The sequence below is a fragment of the Dendrobates tinctorius genome, unplaced genomic scaffold, assembly GCF_039654945.1.
Source record: "Dendrobates tinctorius isolate UK_male_01 unplaced genomic scaffold, ASM3965494v1 ptg000143l, whole genome shotgun sequence".
NCBI lineage: Eukaryota > Metazoa > Chordata > Amphibia > Anura > Dendrobatidae > Dendrobates > Dendrobates tinctorius.
In genome coordinates, this window is record NW_027361810.1 from 29208349 (window position 1) to 29225683 (window position 17335).

The 17335-nt window shown below is 40.8% G+C and overlaps 1 protein-coding gene across 1 annotated transcript in view; it reads right to left on the minus strand.

Annotated features, from left to right (window-relative positions):
• Window positions 1–6414: 6414 nt before the first annotated feature.
• The window catches only part of CYTIP (cytohesin 1 interacting protein), a 37970-nt gene continuing 27049 nt past the window's right edge, over window positions 6415–17335 (minus strand). The window contains exons 5-8 of the mRNA XM_073545654.1: window positions 14892–14985; window positions 13403–13469; window positions 10901–10967; window positions 6415–8102 (exon numbers count right to left, since the gene is read on the minus strand). Coding sequence (XP_073401755.1) covers window positions 7624–8102; window positions 10901–10967; window positions 13403–13469; window positions 14892–14985 — 707 coding nt within the window. The 3' untranslated portion in view covers window positions 6415–7623. The remainder of the gene's footprint in view (window positions 8103–10900; window positions 10968–13402; window positions 13470–14891; window positions 14986–17335) is intronic.

The window sequence follows — 17335 nt, forward strand, 5'->3', positions numbered from 1 at the left end:
AGGAGAAAGACGTAGAACTGCAACCTAAGCTTCCATAGCGAGAAAGACAAGTACGGAACGAAGGAGAAGGAGAACAGAGAGGAGGAGTGGGTTGGATAGGAACCCTGCCTATAGGTTCTCAGCGCAAGGCCGAGGCCCGATCCCCGAGGTGGTATGGACACTTATGGTTCTGCAGCAGACACCGGTGGAGTAGTTGGCTGTAAATGCACTACTCCCATCCAAGACTTGGGACACAACAGCAAACGTATAGAGAGCCGAGATCCAAGAGGTCCCTGATCAGGCTACAGCTGTCTGTCATACAAATGAGAGTTCTAGGAACATCTAGACAGGAGGTATTCCAGGGTAACTAAGTACTGGAGTGCTTCACCATTAAAGGTGCATTGGCGGAGTCGTTCAGAAAGGCACATGTTGGCGGAGTGTTGGAGAAGAGAGCCCTGACTTGCCCGGAAGGTTGATTGAGTCTCTACCCCGGAGGACACGGCACGGAGGCAGGCACCAGTGGGTACCACAAACTGTGAGTAAAGCTTTGAAACTGCAAGCTTTGGTGTCCTCCATTCATTCGTCGCTGGCACCTTCAACACCGCTACATCTGGGCACCAGCATCTATACCATTCTGCGCCTCTCCTCATCCATTGCACCTACACTGCCCTGGGGTTATAGCTTCACCTGTGGGGAGCTACACCATCTAAGCTGCAACAAACCATCAGCCCCAGAGGATCTGCACGCAGTGTTGGCTAACACCTCACTTGCCAAACACCACAGGTGGCGTCATGAACATTCCATATACTGTAGACTACATTACAAACATCATCCGCCATTGATATTGGGCACCCAGGGCCACGGGCCGGGTCATCGCTGCTGTGACACATCCCCCTGACACCGGCCCAGTACCGAGTACCCCACAGCCCTGGGAGGGCGACCCATAGAGAAAAGGGATTAGAAAGCATTATTAGAAAGTATGTTTCATGATTTACCAATAGAAATAGTTGGTGTAAGTGTAAGGGAGTGACTGAAGACGTCGTGGCAACAAAAGGGTTAATGTGAAGTGTGATATGTTTTGTGTTTGATAAAGAGTGTTATATTTTATCCTTATGGCCGGTTTGTGTCTTGGTTCTCCTGGAGGTTCTGTCTCAAGCCGTCCATTGGAATGGGGGGAGGTCAGTCCACTAGGCGAACCACTACAAGCATAGGAATATAGTTTATATCACACAGGGTAGTATACAGTTAACACAAGGGATTAACCCACTAGTTGGGAGTGATTAGATCAGTTACTAGGAGAAGCACTTCCTGCTTCTAGAGAGTAGAGAGGAAAGTTTGGAGTCTGGTCAAGTTCAGAATGAGGTGTGGCTGTGGAGTTCAGAGGAATGGTAGACACTACAGTGTCAACAGGCTCTAAGACACTGGATGCAGCAGAGATGAAAAGGTTCTGTCAGTGCCAAGTTTTGGGCCTAGGGTCTGGAAGAGGCATTGAGTGTCATGTCTCTGTCTCCCCTGTGAGGAAGATGTCGGCCGGGTCTCAGTGAAAGGGAAGGAAGGTAGGCCTCAGAAAAACTGTACTGCAGGATCGGAAGTCCCTGGTACCAACAGTGAAGGCTGAGGCAGGGGAAGATTGGGCAGAACGGAGGCAAGGACTGATAGTACACAGGGCAAAGGGAACATCACCAAAAAGGGACTCTGTCTCAATCTGCATGCTGCACCCATGTGTAACCGAATTGCACAGTAAAGCTGAACCTGTTAAACCGGACCTAAGCTCTCCTGGCATGTCTGTAGTCGGATCCGGTTCCCTGGAAGTTGCGGTAACAAGGATTCCAGAACGAAAAGTGAGTAAAGCACGAATGCCACCGCAATACACCCTACACCTGTCTTACCCCTGTTTAGGAGAGGGGTTTCAGGGCAAAGAGAACTCGGTCCAGGCGCACAGCAACCGGCCCTGTGCCCTCCTTCATAAGTATCTTGGTATGAACATACAGGATCAGGCCAAAATGGTGGCAAGAGATAGACAGCTGAAAAAGAAAACAAAGAAGTTTGGGATTGGGAACACAAGATTAGAAATCCAAGAAGAGAGATAATTTAAGGAACAGGTATACTGGATCAGGAAAACAGGAATACTGGACAAGACCGGCTAAGTATTGTTAAATAAAGTCCAAAGTAACAAAGACGGTCATACAAAGTATCAGACAGCAAGCCAAGAACAGGGTTGGGCCAAAACTAGGCTTAAATCCAAAGGACAGAAGGTCACTAGTAAACATTGTGGAACCTAGAAAGTAGGATCAGGAAACTCTGCAAAACAGTGTACAAGTGAAATGGTCCAGAAAGCCGGAGACAAGACCAGACGAAGCTCCTGTGGGACATAGAAGACATCAAGGTGCTGGGAATCCAAGACCCAATATTCTGGAAGATATATTGCAGTCTTAAGCATACAAAATTCTACAAAAAAAATACAACTGTGAAATCCATGATTCATAAATGAAATGGTGCCGTCATGGTGCGTCACCACATTGTAGTAGCTACCAAGTTATGGATTTTGAATGTACTAGTTTATTTGTAGTAATTCCAGTCTTCCAGACATACATATTATAATGATGATTTGAGACTCAGGGAGAGATGTCATTGGATGTTGACCCTCATTCTCATGTCAATGTCATCCATCACAAGGCTTCATCTTGATTACCTAAAAAGTTATCTTTCTTTCCAAAGTGCTGTAGAAAAATGGATAGTAAACAAGTTTCAGCTCCTCGAATGCAAAGTTTGGGGATGGGAGTGTCATATATTAATACTGAAGAGATACTCATCAATTTTCCTCAAGTGGAGAGCGGTTGCAAAGAGCTTCTCTCATTCTGAAGGACATGTCCTGTCCTACATCATACAGATTACTTAAATTGAATGGACTCTGTGCAATGCTTCACTTCCCCAGCAGAGGTGCTGCAGGGAAATTACATATTTAATGGTAAGTTTTGCCAAGGATTGCAGTTGATATCTACTGGTCAGGGCAGGAAAGTTTGGGGTATTTTTTTTTATTATCAAGGGACCCTTCTGCACGTAATAATTGTCCAAAGCAGATAACTCATGGAACATATGATACATCTCACATCATCATAAAATACTAACTATTCTTCATAGTAAGGTGGATTGTAATAATTCACTCATCACATCTCTGTTATACATAATTAATGAACCATTTACTTGCGTAGAATTGCTTTTATTGGAAAATGTCACCCCATCATTCTATTTTCAATAGATTTTAGCAAAAAGTTAATTTGATCTTCACCCAAAACATGTTCTTTATTACAGATACTAATGAGCACCAAAGGATGACTCATGGAAGTCTCGTAATTAATATTAATCGCATGTAAAACTTGATTACTTTGCAGATGGTGAAGGAGATTGGGAAATATATATTCATCGTCTACCAGGAGATATTTAATTACTGTTGTATGGAAAGAGATTCTATGTGTAAAATCACTCCATATTAGAATGGTACCCACCGAATAATACTCTTGAGGAGATAACCACTATATGAAGTCAGACTGCTATCAGCTGATCGCTGCAGGTCCAGTATTGCCAACCAAGTCACACATTTTCACTACAGCAGCCACTACAGGTGAAATGTAGTATTACATGGTGTCCATTCAAATTATTAGTGGGAGGTCCTGGTAGGGAGATCCCCTTTACGACATGCGTGTATCCTAATTAGATATTATGGTCACTTGTTTTAGGTTACTGAAAAAATTAATGTACTCCAACATTGGAACAGGGTAAAATAGAAATAAGCAAATCTATTTGGAAGACCTTCCTTCCAATGGCCGCATCAGAGGTTCATGAACACCAGACAGGAGCTAACTCCTTTTTGCCAGAATCCTTCTTCTGATTAGTAGACCTGACTGGATGCAACAATCTCATTACGCCTAGCCTATTAATTAAGAAGGCGTCAGGCATTCCAGCGGGTAAGAGGCAATTTACACGGCTCCCATTCGGCAGCCATAGACCACTAACATGGCCACGGGACCAAGGTCCTGGGAATCGATTAGTAGATTTCTACTGAGGATTCAAGTGCAGTTCTATTGCCTGAACCGAACTTTGGACTTAAGTTTGCTTGAACCCGAACTTAGAAGAGTTCGCTCATTCCTAGAGGTGACAAAAAAACTAATTTTTTTTAAGGCTTTCACCATGCAGAAAATATAATATTTTATTAGTTAAAATTGCTACTAATTTTTTACATACTAAACAGAAAATGGATTATTTGGTGCTTTTAAAAATTTGGGGGGTGTTCATACTACATTTGTGAAAATTTGTTTAAACTTTTTCTTTTACATTGTGTATTTTTCAACCTATTGCATAATACACTGCAATACTATTTTACTAGTAGTATTTCAGTGTATTGTGCCCATCAGGTTTCTCATATTATGCCCTGCCTTAGCATGACAAACCCAAGCGTCTTCATTAGGCCCCTGACTGAGTATAGCCACCCCAATTAGTGTGGGTGGTAGATATATTCTTGTGTCCAACTGCTTAAATTCCATGATATCTATTACATGTGACATCTAAGGTGTTAGATGGCTAAAAAAAATAGTTGTATGTTTATAAAGGATGTTATCTTACAAATTTAAAGGACGCTAAAATCAGAAAATGAACTATCGTTTAAATCAGGCTTTTGTGCTACGTTTTTTGGGGGTTTTTTGCATAATACAGTCTATATTAAAAATAACTAGACATCTTGTCATTTTCACACTGGTTGTTTCAGGAAACAACACATGTACATTAGGCACAATAAAAAGACTCCTGTCCCTATCTTTTGTATTGGATCATCTAATGAGCATGTGCAAAAGTCATTGCGAAGAGAGGGGAAGTGGGAGAGCTGTTACATCACCTACTATGATTGGTAGATCCTGTGTAATCAGTTGTCTATAGAGGTGTTACCTGTCACTGTAAACATGCCTCTGATGATAAGAAAACTACTGTAAACTCTTCCTGAAAAGACAGGAAGTATGAGAATAAAAATACTCTAATGGCCACTGTAAAAATTGCAAGATTACTATTTTTTTCCTTTTTTTAATAAAGATCATTCATGATATGAAAAAAATGCAAAAATGTAAAAAAATACATATAGGTGATTTTCTGATAGTTTCTCTTTAAGCATAATTTGCAATGTGGAACATGCAATATACATAATTTAATTTACATCTAGAACAATACAGAATTGGAAAATGAAAATAGCACAAATTTATACCGTATGTATGTCAGTATACATTAAATATAGCGGCACAGTATTTAGTTTTAGCAAATATATAGTCGGCTTCTGCATTTTCACTAGCTCAAATTTGGTACTGGTACCAGTCTACTTTCTACCTCAGACAGCAGAAAGGTTAGAACAAACTTTCTGGCTTCAAATATAAATATAACCGAAACCCCAACACCTAGCTGTTGTATGGGCTGACCAGCCCGGTAAGAAAGCAGATTTACAAGTAGGCGTTACAGTAGAGCAAGTAGTTCTTAATATGAAATCATGTATTGATGTGAGTTGGCGGTATTTTGTAATTAAATACAATGGGTATTATATAGAGTTAATATTATATTCCTGACATTCATAGACACAGTGACATAGCAAATAATTGGTGATTTGGAGGTTAAAGCCTATGGTCATCTTTGACTTGGAATTATAAAAACTGCAAGCTCCAATCTTCATTACTTCGTTTTCAGACCTCTTAACATGCAGATACTGCTAAATTCAGATTTGTTGGAATGTCCCTCCCAGTAATACATGGTGGATGTGAGTTCTGCTCTCTTCGCTAGCTCTCATGTATCAGCACAATTTCTTTCTTGTACTGTATTTTTTTTTCCATTATGCTGACACATAGTGATGCTTTCCCCTACTCCAAAGTCAGCCATTCATTCTCTTCCCCACTTCCTTCTTCCCTATCTACTCTCTGATACCGCACATCCAGTGAAAGCTAATCTTCCTCATAACTTTGGTGATATTTGCCCTCTCTACGATCTGATCTTCTTTGTACAACTCATGAAAAGATGGTGGTGGGGCAGAGAGAAAGAAAACGGCTATAAGTGTGCTATCAGATTGACGTTAGAAGCAGCAGCGCAGCCAGCTATGTGAAGGAGTTGCACAGACTCTACAACAGCAAAATAATTACGGTGCATATTTTCAATGAAAACTATTTATAAAGTTGGATAATCAATTCTTATGGAAATAATTTATGGACTTCCATGCGCTGCTTAACAAAATACAGGATTCCAATTATGGTGAAAGATTAACCATTTATTCCCAACGCATTTTGAAGTAAGAACTACTTCTTCCTCAGGGGATGTTTGTCATCCCCTGAGGAAGAAGTAGTTCTTACTTCGAAACGCGCCGGGAATAAATGGTTAATCTTTCACCATCATTGGAATCCTGTATTTTGTCAAGCAGCGCATGGAAGTCCATAAATTATTTCCATAAGAATTGATATATCAGCGGTCACTTGTTTGACCTTTGGACATGCAGCAGCTGACTACTAATCGTATATGCCTGATCTCTCCTATAATAGGAGAGTGGATCTCTTATATATTTTATTATTAACCCGGATAAGACCCTAATTGCGCTTTTTTGTTCCTATAGTGTATTGTATTAAAGTTGGATAATGAAAGTTGACGCAAATGAACAATTGAAGAAAAACCAGGGCAAAGGTGTCCATAGCTTTAAAAGAGATTATTTGCCTAAATATTTTTTTTTTATATTTAATTCTTAAGTCAACTAACTGTGGGGCATGAATGTTGGAAAAAGTTTCTTAATTCACTGTTGTTCAAACAATGTTAAAGCAACTAAGATGGGCTAGTTACTGGCGATGCAATGCCGTAAAGGTACAGCTTTCCAAATGGGGCTGTAAGGAATTAAATCCCAAGCAACCATTCGGTCTCGATGACTCAGATCTTCATCTCAAAGACAAACTGAGCTGAAGGTGAAGAAGAGATAAGTTATATTGATGCAAAATCTAGGAGGAGTCAGTGTTAAGTCACTTACATTGTGTCAAATTGTGATTCTGGGAGATCACCAAGATCATTCAGAGGTCATTTCATATTAAAAGTGTTCCAAAAGCTCGAAAGGTCAAACCACTAGTCATCCTGTCATTGGTCAGTTTGCCGAGTGCTTTCTCAGAGTTTTATTTCTACATCATATTCCCCCATTACATCTCCCAATAAACTGTAAGGGTACCGTTACACTTAGCGATGCGCCAGCGATCCCGACAACAATATGGATCGCTGGTGCATCGCTAAGTGGTCGCTAGTGAGCTGCCAAACAGGCAGATCTCACCAGCGACATAGCAGCGGTCAGACGCGGCGATCCTGACGTCCTCCCGCCCGCGTCCACACGTCGCTCGTCGGCGCCACAGAAAGCCCAGCAGGAAGCGCCCGACGAGTAATGGTCCAGGACATTCTCGCGGATCAGCGATAATCAGCGGGGGAGCCGGTTGGAGGTAAGTATCGTATCTAGCGATATCGCTAGCAATATCGCTACGTCACAAAATCAGTGACGTTACAGCGATATTGCTAGCGATATCGCTATGTGTAACGGGCCCTTTAGTGTACGGGTACAGGTCTTATGTTAATGCTGATGATGTATCAGTGAATTTACTTTTACAGCTGAGATTCTTCTTCTTCTACCGATCTGTGCAAACCAGGAATAAATTTCAAGAAGTTCTTTCGGACGCTTCCTCTTCTACTTTTACGTGGCAATGTCCCGAAAATATTTGATAGACTTATAGAGTCCCAGTTTGGTGACATAGGTTCACTTTCACTACTTGTCACACTGATGCTTCTGTGACGCGATAGTGAAGACCTCATCGAAGAAAGTCCGTTAAACTTATACATAAAGTCTTCTTCTGTACTGGACTGACGACTAAAACAAGCCTCTGTTCCAGAGTCTTCATCGAGCTCGGACATTGATCCAAGTCCGTCTTCACTGTTTAGTAAAATAGAGCTCAAATGGCTTTTTCGACTGCTCGAGCTTGACAATCTGTGTTTATTTAAGAAGGAACCGGGTGCTGGATTTCCAAAGATCTTGGAGTAAATGGAGTCCAGTTCTTCCTGTATTTTGCTGTCATTTATAGCCCCTGCTGAAATTAGAGACAGAAAAAAAATGATTGTACGTATTTCCTTCCAAAATTAATTGGTTTAGATAATTTTTCTTAGACTTAGGGTATTTTGTGTAAATATAATGGAGGCCATCAAGTCAAAGCACTGAATGCCAATCTACGATAATAATTCTTTTTAGAACCTGAAAATTTTGTGTATGCTACTGGCAAAACCACCATCACTAATATCTGGGCTCTATATAGGCAAATAGTCAATAACGCTGAACTACATATAGTTCCTGTGAAGTGACAAATGGATACTGATCAATTACGAGTGGTTGGCAGCCCACGGGTTTGTTTAGATCCAATATTTGCCTGAGTGCCATATGACAGCTGCACTGCCTTGTTTAAGGGTTAAAGAAGCCCTCCTCCTATCACATTTTTATCCTCTTAATATATTGCAATCATCATATTATATAGCACTGTGTACTTACAATTGCTCATTTTGCCTTTCTACACAGCTAATTCTTCTCTTTTCTCTGCTCTATGTAGAAACAGGAAGTCTATTTTCCCTGCATTTATCATTCCCCTCTTCAACTCCTGACCCAGCTGCTCCGCAGTGATGACTCATGCAGGGAAAAGTGACTTCTGGTTTCTACACAGAGCTTAGAAGGATTCAGCTAGTCAGTGTTTAATCACGTGATGTCATAGACCTAATGGAGAAGAGAAGAATTAGCTGGGAAGAAAGGAAAAATGAGCAAATGTAAGTACACAGTATGAAGACTGCAATATATTAAGATACAAATTTTGTGTCCAAAGACTTAATACCCATGAACCCTAAATTAGAAATTGTGACCTTCCTGAACCCCAAGGGACTTTATCATTTGCATATTTGTATTTTGCATATTTATAATTTGCATATAATTTGCATATTTATAATTTGCACATTACACTTGCTGCTGGAGACATCAATCTTTTCCCTATTTAGGCACTGAAAACCGAGCAGGGAAATTTATCATTCCTAGACTTTTTGGGGGGGATAGAAAGCAAAATAAAAAAAAATTGGCATAAGGAGTGTTTGCACAAAATTTGACTTTTTGCTCTTTTGTGCGTCACTTCCAAAAAGCACGGATGACCAACCCACCACACAACAAATCTGCTATAATGTAAGCCATAAACACATTGCCGAATTCGCCCTATTTCAAAGAAAACTCTGCTGCCGCATGAAAGTCAAGAACATTTTCACATAACTTTTACTGATATGCCTGTAGGGCCACAGGTGTATAGCTGCAGCGAAAGGGACTGTCGAAAAGGTGTAGGAGGTCTAGCACTGAAATGCAGGAACTTCATGTCCCTAAGTCTTAGGTGGCAAAGGTTCAACTAGGGCAGAAGGACCTGAATGTTTTCCTGGGCTTTGGAGCACCATTTTACACTGTGTTCTTCTCCCACCTTCCCTCCCTTTCGTGATAAGTTTGCAGGTATCTCAATTAGTTGAACGGAATGTGTCATCAGAAAACCAATTGTTTAAATCAGGGTTCCATTAACAAAAAAACTGTTTTTTTGTTTGTTTTTTGATCCACCATTCACAATGGGTGAAGTAACAGTTCACCTACTCCTGTACAGTGACTGATAGCACCTCTATATAAGGTAGATAATACAGGATCCACCATTCACAGTAGGTGATGTCACAGCTCACCTCCTCCACCTGTGCAATGATTGATAACAACTTTATATACAGTAGATAACACATGATCCACCATTCACAATGGGTGAAGTAACAGCTAACCTCCTCCTCCTGTACAATGACTGATAGCATCTCTATATAAGGTAGATAATGCGGGATACACCATTAACCGTAGGTGATGTCACAGTTCACCTCCTCCACCTGTGCAATGATTGATAACTTTATATACAGTAGATTACACAGGATCTACCATTCACAATAGATGATGTCACAGCTCACCTCCTCCCTCTTCTATACAATGACTGCAACAGGAAACAGGAAACAAGAATTCACAAAATATAATGTCACAGCTCACCTCCTCCTCCTGTACAATGACTGATAACATCTCTATTTACAGTAGGTAACACAGAATCCACCATTCACAGTAGATGATGCCACAGCTCACCTGGTCCTCCTGTACAATGACTGATAATACCTCTATATACAGTAGATAACACATGATCCACCATTCACAATAGGTGATGTCACAGCTCACCTCCTCCTCCTGTACAATGACAGATAACTCCTCTGTATACAGGAGGTAACAGAAAATCCACCATTCAGTGTAGGGGTGACACAGCTCACCTCCTCCCCTCCCCTAATTTTATACTTCCATGCTTATAAGTTCTAAGTTACCGTAATCTATAGCTGTTAATGTCCATGTGAAGAACTGGAAGTAGAAGTTTAACAGTCAGCGTAAAAGTTATAAGATTTTGTTTTAAATATTGTGATATGAAAAAAGTATAAGTAAAAAAATAACTAAAAAAAAACATGTAATATTAAAATCTGCCTTAAACAATGTCATTTTCTGACTTTAATAAAGGAATCGTGTAGCTTGCATGTCACAGCTGTTGGTTCGGTGGGAATACTCAAGCTCAGTCCTACTTGTTTGTGTAAATACTCTTCGCATATAATGGATTTTTAAAGAAAGTTTAAGTTTTCTTTGGTCATTAAATTTGTTTAAAGTTGTGGACATCCCTGAATCAACCCACAATGAAAAGGAGTAAATGTCGCATTGGTTGTGATTTATGTCGTGGTTGATACGGGCGGCCCGCACGTTTCTGACGCTGATGTAACTTTACAATATTGTTTAAATATTCTTTAAGATCATACTTACCATGAAGCATCTGATGTTCTTTTTGTAACATACTATGCAATTCCTTCCATTTTGTTCGTAAATCATCCTGTAAATATTGGAAAATATGTTTTTTTTAACTTATAGACTTAGACATTTGTAAAAATATACAGTCAGAACTTTATAAGGCAGAGAAAAGCAGCTATAACGCCCAAACGGGCAGCACAGGAAACCAGATCTCTGCAGTCAGTGTGTGGAAAGTACCGCACTAGGCAAACATGGAAACTTTATTTTTTACAAAGTACAATTAGACACAAATGACAGGCTTCACCACAACCTGTGCACTACCGGAGGCACGTGTCGGCTTGTGTGCAGGTTGTTGAGGTTTTTTTAGCTAAACGTAAGGAAATGATCTACAAGCCGCAGAACAGATATATGTCTAGACATCGTCCTTTTTTTTGCACGCAACATGGGTGCATTGTGAATAATTTATCAGCCATCATTTGTCTGTTTGTTTCCGGTCTGTTTTTGTCATTACAATGGTGAATTACCATTGTTGTACACAAAAGATATAATTTCTATAAAAGAACATTTCTATAGTTCAGGAAGTGTACAGAAGTCGTGGAGATGGAATTCAATCCAGGGACAATCTGTACGTCAAGGAAGAGGATAGACGATCTACCTGTCTCAAGTGAAAACTTTATGGAAAGAAGGCAGGAATTGAGTTAGGAGTGGAAATCCGATAGATCCTTAGTCAAGGATCCTTGCTCAAGGAGATCCAGGGTGCAGGTTGGGAGTCTCTCAAACTGGGACAACCTGGACATCAAGGAAAGGGATAGATGATTTAATTTTCTCAACAGAAAACACCTGTGGCTTAATATAATTGCATCCTGGTTGTCCCTGTTTGGGGAACACTCAGAAAGCTCACCCCGTACTCTGGACCCTCTTGACCTATATACAGTAAACCTAGCCTATATTTCCTCTGCTATGGACCTATCGAATTTCCACTTCTAAGTAAATTTTTGTCTTTCTTCCATGAAGTTTTCAATATAGACAGATTGCCTGTCCCTTTCGTAGATGTCCAGATTGTTCCAGTTTGGGGGACGCTCACCCCGCACCCTAGATCTTCTTGACCCATATGCAGTGAACATAACTTATATGGGCTTTGCTATGGACATATCAGATTTCCGCCTCCATTTCAAGTCTTGCCTTCCTTCTGTAAAATTTTCTCTAGCGACAGATAGTCTATCCCCTTGTTTGATGTCCAGGTTGTCCCTGTTTGGGGGAAGCCCACTCTGAACTCTGTATCCTCTTGACCTATATGCAGTGAACAGAGACTATATGGTTGATGAAGGATTTTCAACCAAATCGTTATGTAATGCTGTAGTTACTGTGGTGTAACCAATAGATGTGCAATGCTGTCAACAAATCCTATTTGATGAATTTGCACGCGCCTTTAGGTCTGCAGTTCCTTCACCCTGTCTACTATCAGTCTAGAGGAGCTCACTGGTTGGCTCTCAAGCTAACTCTAATTCGCTGGGTATTCCACCTGTTTGATTTATACACTAGATTTGTCATGACTGGCACAATGGATCTCTACAAAAAAGGTTTCATTTTTATGGGAGGACAAGCACCTCTACAGCCATACACTACTACTTCCATATGTAAAACTTTCTGACAAGTGACAACCACTTATTGCATTGTATTATGTATCCACCTGCAGATATTTTCAGGAAGGATTTTCATGAGAGGAGTCTTTAAAGCTAAAAGTCAACTTGGAGTCTTGTGTCTTCTATAAAAAGGATCTCCTCTGACGCTTTCAAGGGGTTACATTTGAACAGAAACCTCGGTTCCTACTTTTACAAGTGCATCATATACAATACATACTGTAACTGTCAGGAACACCGCACTGAACTTGCTCACTGAGCCAGTGCGCGTGTCCTGAGTAAAGCGAACTGTGCTCAAAGATACCTGTGGAGCGGGCAGCAGCCGAGTAGGTGCGTACTTCAGAACAGCAGGACCTGAAGCATGGGACTGCTGGGGGTGTGGCCTAAACTCCACAGAGCTAGGAGCTACAAGAGAACTCCTAGCAGGGTAACTGCGAGACAAAGTTACCAAGGGGCATAGACAGGGAGGATAGTCAGGACGTGGCCAATGAGTCATACACAGAGATAGCTGCAAGGTACAAGAGGGGCGAGCAGAGAGTAGTCAGATAACAGGCAATGAGCCATACACACAGAGGGTAGCGCAGTACAGAATCAACAAGCAAACTCACAACGGGGAACAGAACCGGGTCAGAACCATATAAACAAGCTATAACAACAAACAGGCACAGGCACACAGAGGTCACCACACTCGGCCAATGGCAAAAGTATAACTGACAGGGATTGGAGCTTCCCAGGGGTTTAAGAAGCTCTCCCAGAACCAAAGAGAGGCCACAATCATTAACCCCAGGTGTGCAGATCAAAACCTGCACTGAGCTCCAGACATTAACCCCTGACGTGCAGCTCAAAAACCTGCACTGGGATCATGACAGTAACATACCTTTAAAATGAGCAATTTAGCTTGTAATTCTTCTTGTCTAATCTTTGTACTATATTCTGTTTCAATTCTGCAATAGAAAGAAATATCGTATGTGAGTGCCCTTATCAGAACCATGATTGCCATTTACACCACTTACCAATATGACTCTGTTCACACTAGCATCGTAATTTCTGTCACTGTCAGGATCTATGACATAGTGGTAGATCTATTTCCAATTACCGTTGATCCATGAAGAAACATTGAATAAAGTAAATATCTCAGGGCTTCCTTATTTAAAGGGGTTTTCCACTTTTTGGGAGAATTTGGGTAATTTTTTATTACTTAAATGCACATATTTAGGGGTATAAATCAGTTTTGCAATCAATTGGGTTTAATTAAAAATGTTGCACCTTTTGGCTCATACAAGCTATTTGTTTCTTTGCACATCCAACTTTGATGTGGTCTGTGGTCATAAATCATCTGAGAGGAGCTCAGAAAAGACGGTAAAAAGAAAGCGGTAATGTACAACTATATGAGGGCACAGTGCAGAAATTATTCTAATGATCTTTTTACACCTAGGCCTGTGACAGCGACAAGGTTCATCCTCTATATCCAGAGGAAGCAAGGTTTAATCATAATCATAGATGCATATTCTTTACTGTAAGAGCAGTTAGACTATGGATTATGTACTGTAAGAGCCGTGAGACTATGGAACCTCTGCCACATGATGTTGTAATGGTCGATTCACTAGTAAAAGCCAAGGAGGGTCTGAATGCCTCTCTTGAAAATTATAATATTGCAAGTTATGGGCACTAGATTTTGTGATGGGCCGTTGATCCAGGAAACCGGTCTGATTGCCGTATGTGGAGTCGGGAAGGAATTTTTCCCCTTTTTATGGGCCTATTAGCATCTTCTTCATGGGGGTTTTGCCTTCGTTTGGATCAGCATGTTAGGCGATAGTGTCACGTCTTCACCAGATCTTGCTCTTGCGTATTCTGCTTCTGTCACCTGGCGCTGCCATATTTACTCTATGGGGTTGCTGGTGATACAGGGCATGTCGGAAACCAGAAGCTCTAAGATTAGAGTGGCTGGGACCTGTAGTGCTGTCCAGTCTTGCAATATGGGGGGTGTGCTGTCCAGCTGAAGTTATCAACTCTCTGCTAAATCCAATTGGAGAGCACCACACCCTATTAAAGCTGCTTCCAGCTTACTGCTGGAAGCTGCCAGATATAGTTTAGTGTTTCCCCTGCTAGGCGTGCGTCTTCTGCTCCTGTTTGGTTTAGTGTATTCCAGTTTTGACCCTGATTTGTTTTTGAATATTCTTCCAGATTCTGATTTTGTTCTTGATGTGACCTTTTGGCTTTGACCCTACTTGGCCACCATCCCTACCTCCAGACGGACGGCAGATTTATTTTGTTGCCACGGTCGGCTCTTCCAGATTTTTGTTTTCTAGCTTCATACATGAGATCCATTTTTTCTATTGGAATGAGCATTGTACACAAATGCTTACCTGAGAAAGTTTCCAGATGATCGGATAAGTTCTACCGTCTGCTGATGACTGAATCCTTCCATGTCTACTCCATTAATGTTAGTGATCATATCACCTGAAATATTCAAAAATATAATAATATACAATAATAATTAACTTCTTCATGAACAGATATATACCGTTTACAAAGATGAATGATGAGAATTTGTATGTGGTAGTGGTAAGATATTAACATCTAATTTCAAAATTGTAACTCCAAAAATTAATGAATGAATGGATCTATGAAATCTGGTTGTAAGATTGGTTTCCTAATGTGTAGGTTTCTATCTTAAGGTCAAATACTAGAACAACGTATCTGGATAGTATTAGCATGTAATTTTTTCTTGAAAATTAAAGGGGTTCTCTTGAAATAGAAAAGTTAAAATGTTTAATTCTAAATAAATGCCTAAATACCAGTAATTAGCAAATCACACTCATGTTCTTGCATGGTAATAGGACAGGAGCCTTTTAGCATATGCAATAGGAAGATCTGCTACACTATTCATGTGCAGGAAGATGTGCTAAGAAGAGGCTGCACACACTGCTGTCCATTTTGTCTATCTGATCTAATACTGGAGATGTCAGGGGTGCTGAGGTAAGAAGAGGCTGCTCACACTGCTTTCCACCCTGTCGATATGATCTAATACTGAAGATACCAGGGGTGCTGAGGTAAGAAGAGGCTGCTCACACTTCCATCCACCCTATCTATCTGATCTAATTCTGAAGATACAGGAGTACAGATGTAAGAAGAGACTGCTCACACTGCTGTCCACCCTGTCTATCTGATCTATTACTGGAGATACCAGTGGTTCTCAGATAAGAAGAGGCTGCTCACATTGCTATCTATCCTCTCTATCTGATCTAATACTGGAGATACCAGGGATGCTGAGGTAAGAAGAGACTGCTCACACTGCAGTCTACCCAGTCTATCTTTTCTAATACTGGAAATTCCATGGGTGCTCAGGTAAGAAGAGGCTGCTCACACTGCTGTGTACCCTGTCTATCTGATCTAATACTGGAGATGCCAGGGGTGCTGAGTTAAGAAGAGGCTGCTCACTGGGTACCCTGTCTATCTTATCTAATACTGGAGATGCCAGTATTGCTTAGGTAAGAAGAGGCTGCTCACACGGTGCTGCAAGCTGGCAAGAAGGATACCCAGGTAGCCGGGTTAAAAACAAGAGGGCAGCAAAGGTACAAAATCATCAGGCAGGAGAATTGTATAAACAAGCCAAAGTAAAAAGAGGAAAGCACAAATTCACAGACCTAAACCAGGGAAGCACAAAGCTATACCTGGCAGCTTTCAGCAGTAAGCTGGAAGCTTAAGTAGAGTGTGTTGCTCTCCAATTGGCTGGAGCAGGGAACTGATAACACCAGCTGGACAGCAAAAAACCCCTTACTGTCAGACTGTATGGCACTGCAGATACCAGCTAACCAAATCTAGGTGGCTGAATAGAGCCTGTACCTTCCAGAGCTTCTTGTTCCAATGTCTCTCTCACCAGCACATTGGCAACAGAAGCAGACATCGCAGGAGCAGGTTCTGGTGGAGATGTGACACCTACCCTGTTTGTTTTAATACTGGAGATACCAGAAGTGCTGAGGTAAGAAGAGGTTGCTCACACTCCAGTCCACCTTTTCTGTCTGACATAATATTGGAGCTACCAAGGGTGCTGAGGTAAGAAGAGGCGGCTCACACTAATGTCCACCTTGTCTGTCTGACCTAATATTGGACATACCAGTTCTGCTGAGGTAAGAAGATTCTGCCACACTGCTGTCCACCCTGTCTATCTGATTTAATACTGGAGATACCAGGGGTGCTAAGGTAAGAAGAGGCTACTCACACTACTGTCCACCCTGTCTATCTGATCTAATACTGGAGATACTAGGGGTGCTGAGTTAAGAAGAGGCTGCTCACACTGCTGTCAACCCTATTTATCTGATCGCTTACTGGAGATACTGGGGGTGCTGAGGTAAGAAGAGGCTGCTTACAAAATGAACATGATTTGCTAATTAAAGGTATTTTGGAATGTATTTATAATGATATTTTCATTATTTTTTAATATTCCCTAAACTTTTTTTTAAGTGTAGCAGAAGACGTGCAACCAAAACTTTGGTCATAAATATGCGTTTACCAAATACATAGATAAATCAAAATATAGTCACTGGTTAGGGTACTGAGTTAATAAATATGAAGTAAGACTATCAAATAGACATTATTAAGTACCTATATATAGGACCAATACAGCAAACAGTTCAGCGCAATTAAGAACATGGGAACATATATAAGAAAAAAGCACAGGCAGAACTAAGTAAAAACAACAATTTTAAGTACAAAATATTAAAAATATGGGCAGGTGCTATGTGATGAGAAGCCAATGACATGTGACAGCACAGATTGGCAAGGTACAAAATTAGTACAACATGAATTA